Genomic DNA, 19,405 nt, shown 5'->3' with positions numbered 1-19,405 from the left:
CGGTGTACTTTTATTTTTCTATAATGTATTTATGAGCTTATTGCCGCGATTTAAATGGGTTGTAAACAAAATATTTTGCTTTCGTGCATTTATATATTCATCCTTATTTTCATGCATGCATATCTACATGAAATCCTTTTTTTTAACCATTTAAGATGCATAGCAGGAGATATTTTCACGCCAAACGAGCATTTCCTTAATTCAATTTACGATGAGAATAACAAACTAGTGCATCCAAAATAAAAGTACATTGAATTTTGAGCGGCTTTTTCTTCGTCGCATTATTTGTTTTAATATAGTTTTTTATTCACGCGAAATGAACCGATAATAATAGTCATAGCATAGTAAGAATTACATAAAAGTTGCTACAAATTAAACCCTAGTATATAACTGTCCCAAGAACGAATTCGTAAAGAGCTTTAGTTAGTATTTTAACCCACAGGCTGCCAGTGATTATTATCCTAGCAGTCTAGTCACGAAATAATTTATCACAGCATCCTTTTTCAAATCTAGCTCCTCTTTTCTCTCCTTGATCGCTCAGAAGTTCAGAAATCCAACCTGTCTGCATATAATTACGATCTGCATCTGCTGAAGAAAGGATAATTCCGCCGTCCTCGGGGAGTACGCCTCAATATGCCAATGACGTGAGGGTATGAGTGCTTTGCGCAGTTATTACAATCGCAAGGTCTTGCTCGTGGTCTCTTGTAGGTTCAAAAATCGATGAATGTTGGGCTTTATGGTTCTCTCTCCTAAGCCGACCGAACAAGTTCAATGTCATTTTCGGGGAGTGCATTGTTTTGATTCTCTCGGGACACGACTGGCAACGTCCTCATCATCTCCCAAGGCGGGTGGACGGGCTGACCTCGATCCCACCTCCACATACTGCACCCGCAGATTCATCGATGTTCTACTTCCCCCTCCGCCGTCGCGACCCCGTCCTTTCATTTGTCGCGTTTCAAGAGTGGCAGTGTAATTAGCCCGGATTACCCCAGGGGGGGATAGGGGGAGAGGCCGGGGTCGACCGCCTGACGAAATCTCCACCTCGCCGATGGCGCTCCGTTTCCCCACCGTTCCCTTCTCGCCCTTTGAGACATTCGGCTATTCGCTCTTTCTCTCACCCGCTCCCTTATCAACTTCTTCCTCTCTCTTTGTCTTTCTGGTCTTCATTCCTTCCTGGTTTTTTTTATGGCACGAGGATGCGAGACGCCGTCCCGTCATTCCGCAGTTGAATTTCTCGGCGTCTATTTTACTTGAAGAATTTCGGCGTTGAATGCATTTACCCAATCGGAACTGGACCTAAGAGCATTTTTAGCCGAATGGAGAATGGTGAAAGCTGGGAGCGTCTATTGAAATGTAAATTAAAAGAAACTAGCCTAAATTTTTCTATTGTTCCATTCTTTTGATTCCTTAATTTCAGTGGGGATTTGTATCTCAAAACGTGCAGTGATCCAAAATCGCCATCTTAATGAGCCTTATTAAAATATTTCTTCTCCATCTGAAAGAAACTTCTTTGGCAACGAAATTTTGATGCTAGATTTCTCCCTGCTATTTACCTCTATCCCTTACATTTCTGCATACACTCCCTCACTCTTAACATCTTCATGGGAGTTTGCTGGAATGTACACGTGAGAGTCGTGCTCACCAGCTTTACTAAGCGAATGGATATTTCCATTCAAACTTCAGATATGATCATCAAGAGCGCTGCTGAGGATTTAAGGAAGCGTCAGTCATTATAGAATGAGGTCTCATTTCCCGGATTTAGGAGCATACTGCCCTTGCGGTTTCTTCCTTACTTATTAGCAAAAATTAAAAGTTTATTGACTACTTCTTTCTCCCTTGAAAAAAGAGATAATTTTGTGGTACGTTTGAGAATTGGGTTTCATGGTAAATGGAATCAGCCATAATGTCCACTGTAGTTATGAGACCGCTGGAGTGACTCTTGTTTTTGCACGAAGACATTTGAATGCATTTGGAAGTCAAATTTTTGTCACTTTTGAAGTCATAAAATATATGTGTAAATCCTGCTATAGGCGAAAGGGAATTCTCGCCGCGAAGTCGAATCGTATATGTTTTCTACGCTATACACTAGATACTGCGGCAATCTAAACGATATCATTCATTGAGTTCATCTTAAGAACTTAGGCTATATCGTGATAAGAGTTCCAAAAAAATTTCTAAAAACTATGCTCTTGTTGAAATAATTATCCCGTCTTTGACCAAAATGACTAATGTTCTTCTTGTGAAACTGTACCTTAAGTCTCCTGTAGCTCAAAAAATCAATCCCATTTTATCAATTATCAATTGTACCGACCTAAGATGGAATACGGTCAACGGATTGAAAGGAATTTCTTTCCATTTTGGAAGAGAATTTTCCTTTGTTTTGAGAGGTTGGACACTTATGAAATTTATTCTAATTTGAAGTCGGGAAAATGGAGGAAAGTGTTAAGTGTGTACTCCACATTACAAATCCGAATGGTGTTCGTAGTTGCAGAGATTCTTTGTTGAGTGTTATGCTTTCGGAGTTAATTAGAGTAGCATTATAATTTGTGGAAACAATGGTTGAGGTCCTTTTATGGGAATTATTTGATTTATACCGGTTAATGCAATATTACCCCTGGATGTTTTTATCCACGGTGATGATAATTGTGATAATAAGTGAACCACGCAATAGATTTAAATATGCATCGATTAAGATGCATAATATTTCGTTATTATACGACCATATATTTAATTTGGAATCCCTCTTTCGGAAGGCCCTCGTCACAGGATACCGGCGTGTTGATGCGGTCACCGTAAAAGAGCTGTGGAGCCCGTTTTCCTTCTTTTCTCCAGGAAACGGAATCATTCTCTCCCACTCAGCTAACGCGTCACCTACACACTGCTTAAGTTATTTCCGAACGGACTCCATTCGCCCGCGTCTGCCAAAGTTTCTCTCTGGTGGCGCAGTGCGACATCAACGTGCTCTCATTTTGTACATTTCCCATTTCGAGGGAAATTAGATGCATCTTTCGGTTGTGAGGGCACGTTGTTATATTTTTTTATCAAGTGACTTGCCTCTGGCCTGTATGTATAAGACGCAGAACACCCCAAGTTTCACGAGACGAATTTACATTATCCTGGCCTAACTTAAGACTCTCGGAAGAATTCACCCTTGGCTAAAATGGAGCTCATTTTCTCCGTTTTGGGTTTGATTTTCATTCAGTTTTCATTTTACATTCTATACTCATTTTAATGCGCCAAAATATCTCTGACGTGTGCTAGTTAGGTGATCACTCTAATAGGGCTGCGCTTTCAAGGTGCGGATTGGAACTTCGAAAATGAACTACGTCAAACTGCACCATCGGCCCATCACATTCCGAACTCGATTTGATACAATACTTAATTCAATGATTTTGCTTTAAAGTTTCTCATGATTTGAGAATTACAAAGAGCCTATAAGAAAACGTAGACAGGCTTTTTAATTTCAATTTAGTATTCCCACTTCAATATAATTTGTACTCAAAGTGTAATATTTTCAATCCAAAGTAGTCGCTATATTATCATGGTAATGGGGACTATGTGTTGGCATTTCATTTGCCAAAAGAGCATTCTTTAAATCTCGCTTTGAACTCACGCAGCAACATAGATAGTGATGATATTTGAAACTAACAGTGGGTAATATAATAAATATCAATTAATATTCGCATTTCAAACCCGTTGGATTGTTATTAGGCATGTATAACACTTTCGTAGTTATTAATATTCGGAAAAAACAATACTTCAATAGATAAATGAGATTATTTCTTATGTTATTTTATATTTATTTTTCCGCACAAGCAATTACAAATACCGTTCTATTTTGTTAATTTTTTGTGAAAATTCATAGTTATGATGCACGTTTAGTTAACATTGTTAAAGTTGTATTTGTTCATTGGTGCTGGTTGGAGTAGTATTATATTGAATTTACCAAACTAGCTAATGACTAATGAATCCATTTTGCCATTTCCTTTGCGATACAGGTTTAACGAGGCCGACCATGTACCCGTTCTCTACCGGACAGTATCCATATCCTATGCTCAGTCCAGAAATGTCGCAAGTCGCTGCATCATGGTAAGCATGTTGTTACTTGTATTTCGTGTAACGTAATTATGTGCATTCTTTTATACTTGATTATTTTGCCATCTCAAATTATCAATTACACTCTCTGACGTCTCTCATCTTGTCGCACTCTTGGAATGTAAACAAATATTGGATAACATTAAATAAAAATAAATTGTTTCTTGCTACCTATCTTATTTTTTGTGATGACTTTAACTTAAGAGTGCAAAAGGTTTCTTATCGCACATTATCCTGGGATGTAACTTTCCCTTTGACGAAGCATAGTATAACTCTGAGAGTCGTACTTTTAAGTATCAATCTCACAGAAAGTGTTCCTTTTCCTTGTGCTTTCACGGCAAAAAATTTATATGAAGATTTGTATAAAACATTTCTTCTGAATGATATTTTAAATTTTATTCCTCCCAAAATATGAATCTTATCTTGCTCATTTGGAATTCAAATTTAAAAAACGCGCATAAATTCTTTGTGTCAATGTTTAACGTTCTTAGGTGGTTACTATTTCTGTACGAGGTTCCATTAATTAATTTTGAAAACTCAACTGGAGAGGAAATAATTTCAAAATGGAAGACTGAAATCAGATTGAGATTTATTTGCTGTTAAAAATCGTTGGACATAAAGAGGTGACATTGTCTGAAAGTGCGCAATGCCTATACACATGCTGTTTCTTGGACCTATTTTATCATCAAATAATGAAACAATAATGAAACTATTGAATTCGTTGTAGACGCTGGCTGCATTCATTTTCTCGTAAAAGGAAGTAGAGTTGAGTTTTTCTATTGATTTTTTTTTGCGTCAACCTAGAATTTCATACCTGTGGAATGTAGTTGTTTCCTGGGACATATTTTCGGGTTTGACGTATCATTAGGGTTACTTAATAAGATGTGTGTATCCTTTGAGTGACTTGTGCTGCAAGGCAAACCAAATCGCTGCTAAAGGAGCCTACTTGGTTTCATTGGTAATAAATTCATTTTGTAAATTTCGCTTATGTTTCTCTCATGCAAAATATCATTTCAGGCACACCCCGAGCATGTATCCGATTTCTACGGCTGGTGCCGGCTTCCGAAGTCCGTACCCCACCTCCCTACCGATATCCAGCACCAGCTTGCCCAGGTGAGACTTAAACACCAGTTGTGAACCGTTTTGGTTTCCTTGTGTAAACTTGGTCATTGGCTGTTTTGTCCAAAGCGCATACTAAATGCTCCCTTTTTATTGACCTGGTCATTCTCCGTCTGAAAATATTGAAAAATATTTCATGATGACGCGGATTCATTCTGAATTAGAATTTTGTTTCTTTGTCCTTATTAAATCGTGTTTTTTAATGTGATTTTCACGCAATTAAATGGAATCTGGCCTGATATTTATGCTCCGTTTATCTTATTTGCAGATATTAAGTATTAAAAAGATGCTCATGCAAGCTATTTTATTGATGCAACTTACTTTTTGGTCGAGTTAAATCATGTAATTTGTTACTTTATTAATTTAAATAATAAATTCTTGCCTCCACTCCTATTTTTATTGATCCGTATTGATATGCATTCACTTAAGGTTTAATGAATTTTACAATTTTAGGTGTACTATTTTTTCAATCAAGTTTTTTATTTCTTTGTATTCTTATTTAAGTAATTTCATCGCAATTATGTATCCAAAGAGTTCATTTGTAATTTAATTTAATTTTTGGGTTTTTGATACGCTGAAAATGGCTAGTTTACTCTGTCAACGTCTTGTTTTAGTTTTGGCTGATCATCATGTATTTCTAATGTCAAATTCATAAATATCTGTAAAAACTTACTGTTATAAAGATTTTGGTTTTCAATTTAATACATAATAGGTGTGAGACATTGCAATACCCCATATTATTTTTATTAAAGAGTAATCCAGAAATAATAATATTTCTAATTGATTCGTATTTTAGCTTTTTACCCATTCTGAATTGATTTTTCGAATGAAGGCTTCTTAGACTATTAATTCATATTATTTTATATGATCGCCATACATTAATGTTATTTTGGGAATCGTTACATTTTTCACTCATAAATTCGAGTATATACTATTCGGACTTGAAACATCACCAGCAGTGCCTTCATGCTTCCAAAAGTGAATTGTGAACCTTTTCAATTTATTGAGTTCTAATTAACTTCAACTTGGCAAATTTTATATAACTCTCTACATTTCCCTTTATAATGTTACTAATCTTATATTCCCCGTGAAGGCTGTATAACTATGGAAAAACGAATTTCCTCATTGATAATAATTAGAAAAAAACACAAAGGAAAAGGCCTTGCCCCCGTGGAAATACATCCATGGCTTCAACCTGTTAGGCGTTTTTCTATCACTCTAACTGGTCGCTCGATGAGAAAAGTGAAACGGTCAGGTATTTCAAGCGAATCTTTTCACGACTACTGGTTGAATCTAGAAGATGCAAAAATCAGATATTTTTAGGTGCCATAAGTGCGATCTGCGAACTAATTTTCTTCTTCGCAGTAAATAACGTTGCATTTATTTCCTAGTCTTCCAATTAAAAATGCCGTTAAAATAAAATATTGTCTCAATTCCAGATTTCATTTAATTAAATTCAACCAAAGAGTTGTAATTATTTAGTAGCGTTTGAGATAATAGTGAGTACCCAGATTACTTTGCTGCATGGGGTAAAATAAAATTTATCGTCGATTCAATAAATCTATGTTCTCATTCATTGCAGAATAATATTAATAATAAATATTATTCAATTCCGTTCCACCATCCAATTTCTCCTTACTCTTCGAGATTATTTGATCTAATGAGTAATATCTCTCCGCCCAGTAAACATTTTCGGTAATATTTTGGGCGATCCATATCAGTTTCACTGTGTAATTTTGAACTCTAGCGGTTCATGAATATGGAGCTAATGATAGGTTTCGTGACGTTTTCATCTACCCCTAAGGTCGAACCTATTGCGTAGTTCGACGTAGCTAATTGCCTTGAGCTAGAGATTGACGATGTGTGTTTCTACTCCATCCACGCAGCGATTTCTACCGGTTCTCGCCCACCACCGGACTCATCCAACCGCACCCCGGCCTCAGCCCGCACCACGTACACCACCATCACGCGGCTGCTGCCGCCGCCGCCGTGCACCAACACATCGCACATCACGCGGCGGCGGCGTCGTCGGCCGCCGCGGCCGCCGCCGCTGCCTCCTCGTCGTCGCACTCTTCGCCCGGAGGCGCGGGGGCCGGCACCAACGCGGGCTCCGGTTCCTCGTCATCGGGCTCGGGGTCTGGGGCGGGAGGCGGCGGCGGGGCGGGGGCCTCGTCGGGCCCCGCGGGGACCGGCGCCACCTCCGGCTCGGGTCACCACCAGCATCCCCACGTGGGGCACCCGCACCACCCGCATCACCATCACCACCCGCACCACCACCTGCACCCGGCGATAGTCGCGACGGGGCCCAAGCAGGACTCGGAACAGAACCACAGGTATGTGTAAATGCGTGATTGTCGATGCGCTGCACGCCTTAATCTTTTTTCGGTGCTTCCTCTGACAGACTAACCCTGTATGAAATCCCTGAAAAGCACATTGTAATACTCATGGGGACCGCTCGAAATGATTACCACTGGACTTGCCATTACCAGCCAAGATCATTTGTCTTATATTTCGTAGGTTTTGTTGATCGTAATTGAATATTTTCTTTTCCAAGTATCAAGAGCTTCCGTTCGTGTAAGTTGATAACTTGGTTATTAATGTGTTTATCGTCAATATAACAGTCCAATTACCAGGCAAAACTCTCTTCTACTGATGGAGAGGGACTCATTTTTCGCAATGGATATTGATGTGTTACAGCTGAAAACCTTGATGTGTTCGTTATAAATGTTTGATTCGTTATAATCAAACTCCAGCATCTCTTAAAAAGGGTTGTATCCGTTGTTATATGTGCCGTATGCTGCGTTTTCTCCAGTTGACTCGAGGCTCAGATGGTTTCAATCTTACCAGAGACTTAAGCCTTATGCCCTCAAATTATTATCTTCTTGGATGGTATGAAGATAATAATTTGAGGGCACAAGGCTTCTGCTCTGCGTTTCTTTAGCCGTTTGAGAACCGATAAAGGAATCTACTACTACGATCAAAGAAAATTCACATTCTGCCGCGATCAGATGGATACAAATGCTGATGATATGCTCAAGTAGTAGACGTCTAAGATGTAACATAATCAGTTTACAAACTGGCTCAAGTTCACCCCAGTCAAATAACGCCGAATATTGAAGTAGGGTTAAGTTTCTGTTACCTGATACTGTACTCTAGTAATAGTTAACATTTCTCTTTGCCGTAATCATTAGCAAACTGTTACCTAATGTATGAAAATGCACGTCGTGATACGTGCATGATTCTTAGTTTCTCTAAGTTAACCTTTGCCCAGCAAAATTAGTGGAAGAGCTTTGTAGTTGAATTAATAGTATAATTGAATTGTATAGTTGAATTAATATATATATATATATATATATATATATATATATATTATTAATTAGGTAATCTACCAGTTAAAGTAGGTTTTTGGATGGACAAAGCTACTAAATAAAACATTTTGTGACTCCTAACAAAACACAAAATCCAGCATCTTACTCTATATCAGGTCCCTCTTCAGCTCTGAGTACTTTCTTCCTCCCTTCATCCCGTCCAACATCCCTTTCCTCGTTTGCCTAACATTCTCCCCTTTATCACAGTCTTCAACATTCCACTGCCGTTCAATACCCCCTTCATCCACTTTTCCAGCCTCCATAGGATTTCTCTCAACAAACCCCTGTCCTCGCCCACAATACCAAGTACTTTCTCATTTGTTTTCTTCTCTGTCCATTTCACCTTCTCCATTCTTCTCCACACCCACATTTCAAAAGCCTCCAGTCTACGTCTATCCTCCCGCTTCAATGACCACGTTTCCGCGCCGTACGCATCTACGCTCCATATCAAAGTTTTTAAGAGTCTTTTCTTAACATCCTTACTCAACGTCCCCGTCATCAACTCCCTCCTCCTTGTGAAAGCCTCTTTGCCTAGCGCAATTCTTCTCCTTACGTCCCTACTACATATCTATGTGTGTATAGATATACATATATATATATATACATATATATACATATATATACATATATATACATACATATATATACATACATATATATATACATACATACATATACATACATACATATATATACATACATATATATACATATATATATACACATATATATATATATATATATATATATATATATATATATATATATATATATATATGTATATATATATATGTATATATATTGCACATTTGAGCCCTGGTTGAAATTTGACATTTCATTGCTGAAATGTTCTGTGCTCCATAACTTGTATTTCTCAATTCACCTTTTTCTCACCCCTATCAATATATTAAATTTCAACGTACATCTCAATCAAATCTCAACGTACAGCAATCTCGCATGTTTATAATTCCCCATAAGGCCCCTTGACTCTGCTAAAACGAACAATAGGGAAGCAAAATATTGCGTATTCCTTGAGACTTAGTCGTCGCTCCTTGAGAAGGGGAAAACTTTCTGTGATTCCCCGGCCAATGATTAGCAATGTATTCTCCCTTTTCTGCAGGCCAAAACACCTCCACTTTTGGAATCACTGCTTTGTTATAGAGTAATTATTTAAGGAATAATTGTGATTTTATGCCATTTTTTAAGTGTTTTTTACCGAATGTTTGTATTTCATCACCCTCGAGTTCGGTAATGCCCTATCAAAACCTGCCTGCTGGTTGATGGTTAATGGTTAATGTTATTTTACACATGCAAGTAGGAATAGTTTTGCATTAGTTGAACGGGCGCGAATGTAAATTCAATTGTGAATTGTGAGGGGGTTCACGTCCCAGACGAAATTTGCCTATTGGAGTAGAAAATATTTTTGTGAAACTGGAGCAATATTCATGTCAGAAATCACGTTTTATATTTTCCACTTAGTTTCACAATTTAAACTCTCTCTTGCATCATCATTACTTTATAATTTTCTTGAAATGGGCATCGTCAGTCCGGCGCGAATCGCAAAATCGTGCGCACTCCAAAACGTTAATCCTCTCTCTTTCTCTGCCCCATCTCCCTCGCGTTTCGTCCGGAAATGAATGCGCTCCTCTCGTGGAATTTCGAAGCCGGCGCTCGGCGAAGACGTAATGAACGCGGCCAAACCACCGTATCTCCAGGCAGTCAATTTGCACTCCTCCCCACCAACCCCCTGCACCCCCGACTCATTTTCACCAGCCATTTAACGACCTTTAACGCGATAACGCGAGCCATAAAAGCGTTCGTAATCCGCGCATTATGTCGTCGCACGCACCCCGCAGGAAAGCGGGAGAGAGAGAGAGGCATGTAAAAAAAGGGGGACGGCACCGAAAAACCCTCTCACCCGTCGTCACGTTGTTCCCTTTCCCGTTGCTAGGTGGAAGCACATAACCGGGACAATGGCCCTCCGGTGCCGCCTCCCCCGGCTCGGCGGGTCCCGCCCGAAATACGGCGGATCCGGATTCCCTTCGAACCCTTCCCCTCCCCCCAAAACAGGGGTCTCTCTCGCTCTCTACCCCCCTCTACGTCCCCTCTCCCCTTCTGACGTAGACAAGGGACGCTCTCCGAGGGTAGGGAGGCTGGTGAGGGATGTCAGGGAGGGTAGGGAGGGATTGAGTCTCGCAGTCTCCGGGATCGATATGGTTCCGAAATTAATGTTTCGCCGGACGCCCCCCCCCTCCTTCCCCCCTCTCCCTCCTTCGCAACCCCCCTCCTGCTCTCCGCTCGCCCCTTACCCTTGCGCGAGGGAGAACATCCATCGAGCGTCTCTCTTCTCCCCTTTCTGCCTCCCACCCCTCTCCCTCCCCCACAGCACACACTGGCTCGCACTCCTTCTCTCTCCCCCATACTCCCTTCCTCCCTTGCCCCGTACCCTGATCCGTCCTTCCCCAAACTCCTTCCCCTTTCGCGCGCGACGGGGGAAGAACCATCTCCTCTGAACCCTCACCCCCTCCCTCCGTGGCAGCAGACCCCTTGGGAAACCCCGGCGAGGAGTCGAGCAGAAAGGAGCCCCCTCTCTCTCGTCCTTACTCTTCCCACCCCCTGCCCGTTGCACCCCTTTCCCCCTCACCACACTCCCCCTAATTCCCCTCCCCCTCGCAACGCTCTTATCCTCTCCATTCTTTTATTCCCCATTTCTCTCCCTTCGTTATTATTTTTTATGCTCCCCTGCCCGTCTCCGTAGCATTGTAATGCTCTCCTCAAGTCCCTCCCCTCCCCTCGCAGTTTCCCGTTCCTCAAGGGTTCAAGAGAGTGTGAGGGAGAGAGGGGGAAGTTTATTTTTTGAGGGATGTCGAGTTTCGGATGTGGCTGGAGGCACTGGAGCGGGGGGGAGGAGGCGAAGGGGTTGCAGGATGGTTAGAGTGGGTTTATTTTTTGGAAGCAGGGGAGGTGGTGGGGCAAGGGGGTTTTCGATTGTAATCGATGGTGACGGTCGCCAGGCTATCGAATCTCTCCCCACCCACCCCTTGCTCTTTCCGGTCCCCCCACCCCCTCTCAGGTTTTTCCATCCATATTTTTCTTCGCCGAATCGCCAAACTGACTAGATCTTCTCGGTTGCAGATGAGAAGAGAGGAATATGAGGCAAATCGTATCCACGCTCGCGTAAATATGTGCGTGCCATATCCCTTCAGACCCACCTACCGCTCTACTCAGCCGTCTCCTCACGCCCTCGGCACGGGCAATTTCATCTGCGGACCGCTGCCGGGTGCGGTACGCGCCTTCGACATCGTCTTCCGTAGCCACGTCTGTCGCGTTTCCACCCCGCACCACGAACTCCCACGCCGGCGGGGTCTCAGCGGTGTCCCCCATCCCTCTTCAAGGATCCGTAACCCTCCCCCTCTCTCTCCCCACCCTCCACTCGAGCCTCCTTACCCCAAGTCATCCTCCCTCCCTTCCCTACCCTGACGCGCCATATATGCATGTGAATATCTTTCGCTTTCCGTCTCCGCGCGCGCGGTGTCTGGATTGCAGCATCTCTCTCTCTCCATCTCTTCTCAACCTCCTCCCCTTCGCCACCCCCCGGGAGGAGGGGATCGGCGGTGGGTTCTCGCTTGGCAGGAGTGGATTTGGAAAAAAGGAGTGGAGGGAGAGTTTGGACGATGCGCGTTGGGACATTCTGCTGTCTCTCGGCGTCGGAACGTTCCCTCGCCTACTTGTCGAGTTCCCGCCTCGGCCGCGGACACTCGAGATTGACCTCAGGAGTTCGCGAGAAAGTCCTCCTCCCCGTCCCACCGCCTCATTCCCGAGTCGCGCCTCCCCCACCCGCCCGTACACCCTGTATCCCCACCTTCCTTCCTTCCCGCCCCCCTTGCACCGCCCACCCCCCATTCGCTCCCGTCGTCGCCCTCCCCTCCGCAGAACGGGGGAGGCACCCTCCACGCCCCCCCCCCGACTCCCTTCCTTCCCTCACCCCCGCTCGCAATATCCTCCTCGTCGTCTTCATCGAACATCATTCTCATCCCCGTTGACGGGGAGAGTAGGAAGAAATTGAGAGGGTGAAAGGGGAGAAAGGACTCGCATATATATACATACAACTATATATTTTAAAGCCTTCTCCGTCTCTCTCGCTCTTTCCCTCGCAGTGTTGTGTAGGTGTCATTTGTACGTGACGCGAAGGCTCCCTCTTTGTGTCTGTGTATGTGTCCTGGGGTACATATTTCCCCTCCTCATATATACACACACACACTCGCACATACTTATATATATACTTATACAAGACAGTCACTCTCACCCTCCCTCCCGTTCCAAGTCGGCGGGAGGGGGTGCAAGGCGTTGGGAGGAGGGGTGTCGAGGGTAGGCGAGGGTTGGGCGGCGGGAGGGGGAGAGGGGCGGGGGTGGCGGACGAATCGAGCGGGGAGTGTTGGAGTGTTTTCATCCTCGGCTTTCGCCCGCGATGAGTCAGCGACGCCCGCCGCCGCTCGCAACTCGCGACACGCCACTGCCGTCCCGGCGCCCCGTCGTCGCCTTCCTCGTCCGTCTGTCCCTCTGTGCGGCCCGCCGCTCTCCGTGCCCGGCCGCCGACGCTGCCTCCGAGTCCGCCGCCCCACCACCCATCCGTTGAATCACGGGGGAAGAGGTGGAGGAGAGAGAAAAAACCGGGATTCCTTGGAGAGATGGCGGAAAGAAGATAGCTGTAGAGAGAGAGAAAGCGAGAGAGAGAGTTGGACCAGTATGACGCTACGCAAAAAAATATCCCGACGGCATAGGCACGTCCACACTCGCGCAACTTAGGCATCCCTGGTGCACCCCGTTTACTGCTGGTGCTGTGGTAGTTTGTGTTTTCCATGTCCTCTCTGCCCTTCCCGCGTGGACCTCCGTCGTGAAGAAGGCAGTGGAGGAGAACAGGGGGAGGGGGATTGGATAGGGCCGTTGGGGGAGGGGACTTGGGGTTCTCCGTCGGGGCCGCGCGGACCCTCGTCTAATCCGCGCGTGGGTGTCGCTCTGAAACCCACCCATCCTCCGGCTGGGATGAGAGAGTCTGCGGAGACTTTAGAGGCGGGTTGATAAAAGGTCCCACCCGGGAGGAGTTCGAGCGATATATCTCCCCGGGCGGGAAGGGTGGACTTGGAAAGCGGTTCAAAGGTCGCGAAACCGTGACGAATTCGGGGGACACCCACACCGGAAGCGGACCCCCCGGGGTGTGCGACCTGGAGGGGGGGAGGGCCGCGATGATAGCCTCGGAAGACCCGTCGGGCGAGCGAGACGAGGAGGGGGAGGCCGAGGAGGGCCGATCCGCCGAGGAAGAGTGCGAAGAGGAGGAAGAAGAAGAGGAGGAAGACGAGTCTTCTTGGGGTCCCATCGACCTCGTCAAGGAGAAGAAGCGGGAACCGGAGGAGGAGGGGCGCGAAAGAGCCGCTGTGCGGCCCCCTGCGCTGCCCCCGGCGTTTCCCCCGGCCCCCACCCCATCCGTCCCCTCGGCAGCCGCGCTCTGGGAGCGGGAGTTTCTGCTTGCCCTGCACTTGGGAGCGCAGAGGATGGGCCACGCCGCCGGGCCGCCGCCGCCCGCTCCCATGACGCCACTCGCCGCCTTCCCGCCGCCTCTGGCCCCGCTGGCCGAGGTGCAGAGGCGCCTCTGGCAGGTGGCCCTGGCTGCGGCGGCCGCGGCGGCGAGGCCGGCCGAGTGGGCGGGGACCCAAGGCCCGACGTCGGTGACGTCCACGCCACCCGCACCCTCCGGAGGCATGATCTCGTCTTCCCACTCTTCGTCATCCGCGGCGGCCCCGGCGCCCCCGCCGACGCCTTCCCCGTCCCCCACGGCCTCCAGTTCCACCTCGCTGGATTGCTGGTAAATGGCTCTCCTATTTTCGTCTGTGGAGGTCGTGTGGTTTTCCGTGGCAATGGATTTTACGATCGGCCGTGCATTCTGCCCGCTCTAGAACGAAACAATCTCGGGATCAGTGAGGAGGTTGTTGACGATGCTTTCGATATATTGTTTGCGGCAATGACCTTATTATCTCGAAATACCAGGCCGTTAATTTAAGAAAGCAACTGTAATAGATTCTTTTCTCTAGTCTATATAAGTGTGACAGACCTAGGCATAGCTAGTACTGGTCGCCACCGGTGACTATTCAATCACAGCTGAAGAAGCATCTCACGATTCTCCAAATACTTTCATTCACTGTCGCAAGCCATTTCTCTGAAAACAACGATTGTCGTCTACGACTCACCAAGTATCCTTGATATTGGCATTTGGATTGCATTATAGAAAGCACCTGTTTCAGTCTGCACAGTTGTTTTCTAGGATGGTATGGCTCAGGCTATGTGCTTACATTTAACTACTTTGTCATTAAGACAGGCTTCAAGTGCTACAGTATTAGTGAAAGCCAATGCACATGCTTTTGAAGGGTATTAGCTATCTAGAAATGCATTTTTGGCATGAATGCATTCGCTACTGTATAATTATTATTACCATGCTTATCATTTTTTATTTAGCCAGAAACATTGTAGAGATAATTTCTTAAATTGAATTATTAAATTAAATTAAATAACTTCTTCCTATCTAATACTTCAAAAATTGGGATTTATTTATGGTTATAGTGGACTGAAAAATATTTTTTATGTCATTGATTGGTGGTTTGAGAGGCTAAAAATGGCTCATTTGGAATCAAAACCTGTAGCAAGTAGCAGGTTCTCATTCATCATTTAAAAATATTTTTGGATGCAGTTTGCTGATAATGTTTCATTTGCGAGTGTTCATCACTTCCAACATTCATTATGTATAACATTCTATTAGTTTCACATTTTTATTGAATTTGTCTTCCCTATTGTGTAACCCTAGCATCAAGTCTTATGTTCTTCAATTTTAAATGTCTTATTGGAGCTAATTAAAAATGAACTTCTTACTCTTTGGAGTCTTTAGCCATGTCACAATTTATGACTCTTCAGCTATTTTGATAAATTCACTTGTCAACAAATTAAGGAAGGTGGCCATCACCTTGACTGGGGTTTGCTTATAAAGTGCCTTTTTTGTGATAGGAGCACCTGGGTGCAGGCTAATTCATCATTTTTTCGTGTAGATACATACATGCAATGAAATGAGAAGGCTGGTTTCTGTACATACATAATAATGAATAATAAATGGCATAATGCTTTCTTTAATGGTGTAAATGGTAATCAAGTTCATTTCTAGCGGTATTTCAAATTAACTGCTTCATTGTAAGCATTGAAATTCTCTATCTATTTAAATGGAGTATTGTTGCCGTCTTCCTTCGGAAATCTTTAATTTTCTCAATGAATAACTCTAAGAACCTTTCTTCCCCATCCAATTAAGTGTAAATTGGAGTTTAGGGAATTACAAATATATTTTCGTTTAATAGTTGTCACAACTTTTAGTTGCTTTTACAAAATGCTCTCATGAGAAATGTTTTAGCTAACATATATATACTTACGACTAATTTTTTACTATTGCAGGCCTCCTGGAATGGATCAAAAGAATGCAACTACTTCTTCAACAGATGGCAGCAAATCACAAGACTCGGGGCAAGCAGGTGAGTAAAACTCTTTGTTTTATAATTTAAATTGAGCACATATGAAGTCCTTCAAGACAGATTTTGATTTTTTTTCTTGGTGATGTGATACAGATATATTTTTAGAGCAATTAGGGCATTCCCTTCACTCTGCCATTATTGTTTGAGTTTTATCATTTCCACTAGCAATCAATGAATTAAATGTTTAATTATCATTGGTAGCTAACAATTCTAAAAAATTATTGGAAATGAATTTTATGTTATAACATATTTTGTTTTAATGGGTTTTAAAGGCCAAATAAAATTTAAAAATTACTCTGTCTAAATGCATAGTTGGTTCAAATAAGCATGTATACATGATGGTGCTCATAAAAATGTTACCCAAACTTTTAGGAAATGGAAATATTTCTAAGCGTTGATGCATTTTCCAAGTGTAAATTTTTTTATTCAATTCATTTTCAAACCAAGAAAAAATGATGTTCCATTTTAATTCAAAACCTTGTAATACTACTTGAAAGTTGATTTGTAATATGGAATCACTAGTTGATAGGACTCAAATTGTGGTAAACATTCCTGTGTAAGTTATTAGGTAACTGATTCAATCAATGCTAATTGTGGTTATCTACTTCTGTAATTATTAATGGCATGTTATTAAGTACACATTGATGCTCCAGCATTGAATATTGGACATTTTTGTCTACCAGCCATCTGCTTCATTAATATCCATTATAAATTATATTACAAATGCCATACATTTTTCTCTCATTCCTACTGGTAAATTTATATGTTTGACCCATAAACTCCTACAAAGCGAAAGAAATGGGATGTGAGTTGAGGATATCTTATAATTTTATATTTTCGTAGATAAATTGATACATAATTATGCTATGGATTGTAGTTAACTATCCTCTAATATTATTTCCATAGCCCACATTAATAAATCACAGTGTACTTAAAGATCTGCTAATTAATCAATTTACTTAAAGTTAGATTGTAGAGTTTCTACAGTTATTCTGTTCTTTGATATTGCTTGCTCTCAATCTTTGGAATAAGAGTGAATAATATTGAACGTATTAATTTTTCAGATAAAAAGAAGCCACACATAAAGAAACCATTAAATGCATTCATGCTTTATATGAAGGAGATGAGGGCTAAAGTTGTTGCAGAATGCACATTAAAAGAAAGTGCTGCCATTAACCAAATACTTGGAAGGAGGGTAAGTGGTTCACTGTATGCATGAATTCTGGGCTTTTTAATAAAATGTTTCATTTTCACTTTTCATGCTTCATGTTGAGAATTGATGTTTTCATATATTCAAATAACACAAATTTTGTATTTTTTACTGGCATTATTCATTTTTTTAAACAAGTAAGAGTTAGAAAAATTAATATTATGTTGATGTCATTTTTGAAAAAATGAAATGCGAATAGATTACATTCTCAATGGAGCAATGTATACAATTTCCCAAAAAGGCATTTTACAAACTCAGAAAAATAGATGTTTTAGTGATAAAGTAATTCCATTGCTCAAATTCACTAATATCAATGATCCAATAGGAGTGACTTGAGTATTTTCTTAGGTATGGTTATATCTAATTTCACTTCAAAAATTACCAATGAATTATTGTAGATTGGTGTAAGCATGGTATTCTAATGGTAAAATTAATACATTTTATGGCTACAAATAAAAATATGTTGCATATTGTAAAAGAGGCATGTAATTATCATGATGTCATATCACCCAGAATAGCCATTTGAAATTAATATAATCATAATTTTATTAATAGTAAAATGAAATGTAATATAACAGATTGGAAACATTTTATGATAAATAAGGGAAGGATATGGTATGTGATTCCGAGAAAAATTATTTAGTTTGGTATGACCTTGTTATGTGGGAATTATTTCTTATTTCCTCAGTAAATGGAATATTTAATCATATCATGGTCATGAATTCAGCATATAACTTTATAAGCATATCTTCATATTTTTATCTAACACATTGCAGTCCTAGGCAAAACTTCCTTCTCTCTGTTGAAATATATCGTGAACTGAACTTTTGGCCAGTGAACAAATTACTCATGGACCCATTGTACAGTATTTTTGCACATCACAGTGGTTTCCCATCCAATTCTAATAGAATTAACAACACCAATTTCTGACGTAAACTTTGATGAATTAAGTCAGTTTGACTCCATTCTGCTGGCATTAGGGATTTTAGTCTTCCAATAATCTTTTATTTTTTTCTTTATGGTGTCATTTTTTATTGGCTCCAAAGCCAACTGTAGTGTAGCTTTCTGTAGCCTATGAAGTGACAGTAATCTCTGTTGCTGACTTCAGAAAGTTAATCAAATTAGAAGCGGTGATGGTTGAAGGAATGTGTTTATTGGTTCAGGGTCCAGAAAGGGTGTGAAGACTGCAATGTGTTAGTTTTGCTATTTTTGTAATGCTGTTTGCATGTGGGAACTGATTTGGTATGTTTAACGGACGTTCCTCACACTCGACTTTGTGCCATGCTTTGTAGTGGCATTCTTTAAGTCGAGAGGAGCAAGCAAAGTACTATGAGAAGGCGCGGCAGGAAAGACAGCTTCACATGCAGATGTATCCAGGCTGGAGCGCCAGAGACAATTATGGCTATGGCACAAAGAAGAAGAAGAGAAAGAAAGAGAAAGCGGCAGATGGAGGAGGTACCTTCTAGTAGTGCTAGAACAGCAGCGGATAGGATATGGGTTCCGACCAAAATTTTTTTAAGTGAAAAAGGTCACAAAGAAAGGAATATGTTCGGGCCCGTTAGGGGAACACAGCTCTTATCTGCTGTCGTACTCCAAAATAAAAAATACACCATATTCCTTGCCTACAATGAGGCTGTGGCAATCTTGGGACGAATTCATATTTCTGGGAATATCTCTCTCTCTCTATCTGTATATTTTTTTTACATTTTTTTTACTTTCTTCAAAGGGACTACACTGAATCGCTGAGCAGAATAGGTTCGTGCAGGTTGCACCTGCATTTGGCCCATGATTTGAATGTTTATGCACCAACATGGTGTAAATTAAAATAAGATGCAAGTTATTTTCATTGAAATAAGAATCGCGCAGAATTGGGGGCACGCTAAGAGAAATTGGTAGCACATCGAGCGAGAGAGGAACTTTTTCCTGGCTGTTCTTCTAGCACCACAATGTGTACCCCCTATAAATGATGGAAAAAATATTTATTAGATGTAATTTGTTGTTGAGATCAGATGTTAGGAGGAATATTCTAAAAAAAGGTCCACTTTTTTAAT

The 19,405-nt window shown here is 42.1% G+C and overlaps 1 protein-coding gene across 3 annotated transcripts in view; it reads left to right on the top strand.

Annotated features, from left to right (window-relative positions):
* Positions 1 to 19,405, top strand: part of LOC139687113 (protein pangolin, isoforms A/H/I/S-like) — a 70,306-nt gene that overhangs the window by 41,840 nt on the left and 9,061 nt on the right. Inside the window, exons 2-7 of one of the 3 annotated variants that reach the window (XM_071584231.1) lie at positions 3,999 to 4,089; positions 5,113 to 5,208; positions 7,101 to 7,547; positions 16,068 to 16,144; positions 17,209 to 17,339; positions 18,647 to 18,809. In XM_071584231.1, the coding sequence (XP_071440332.1) occupies positions 3,999 to 4,089; positions 5,113 to 5,208; positions 7,101 to 7,547; positions 16,068 to 16,144; positions 17,209 to 17,339; positions 18,647 to 18,809 (1,005 nt within the window). Of the gene's footprint in view, positions 1 to 3,998; positions 4,090 to 5,112; positions 5,209 to 7,100; positions 7,548 to 13,551; positions 14,443 to 16,067; positions 16,145 to 17,208; positions 17,340 to 18,646; positions 18,810 to 19,405 lie in introns of those variants that run through there. The other 2 variants (XM_071584232.1, XM_071584233.1) reach the window with 2 other exon arrangements.

Source organism: Hetaerina americana, unplaced genomic scaffold (assembly GCF_022747635.1).
Source record: "Hetaerina americana unplaced genomic scaffold, ioHetAmer1.1.p SCAF_17, whole genome shotgun sequence".
Lineage (NCBI taxonomy): Eukaryota > Metazoa > Arthropoda > Insecta > Odonata > Calopterygidae > Hetaerina > Hetaerina americana.
Note: the sequence above shows the minus strand (reverse complement) of the source record. Positions and strands in the feature narration are given on the sequence as shown.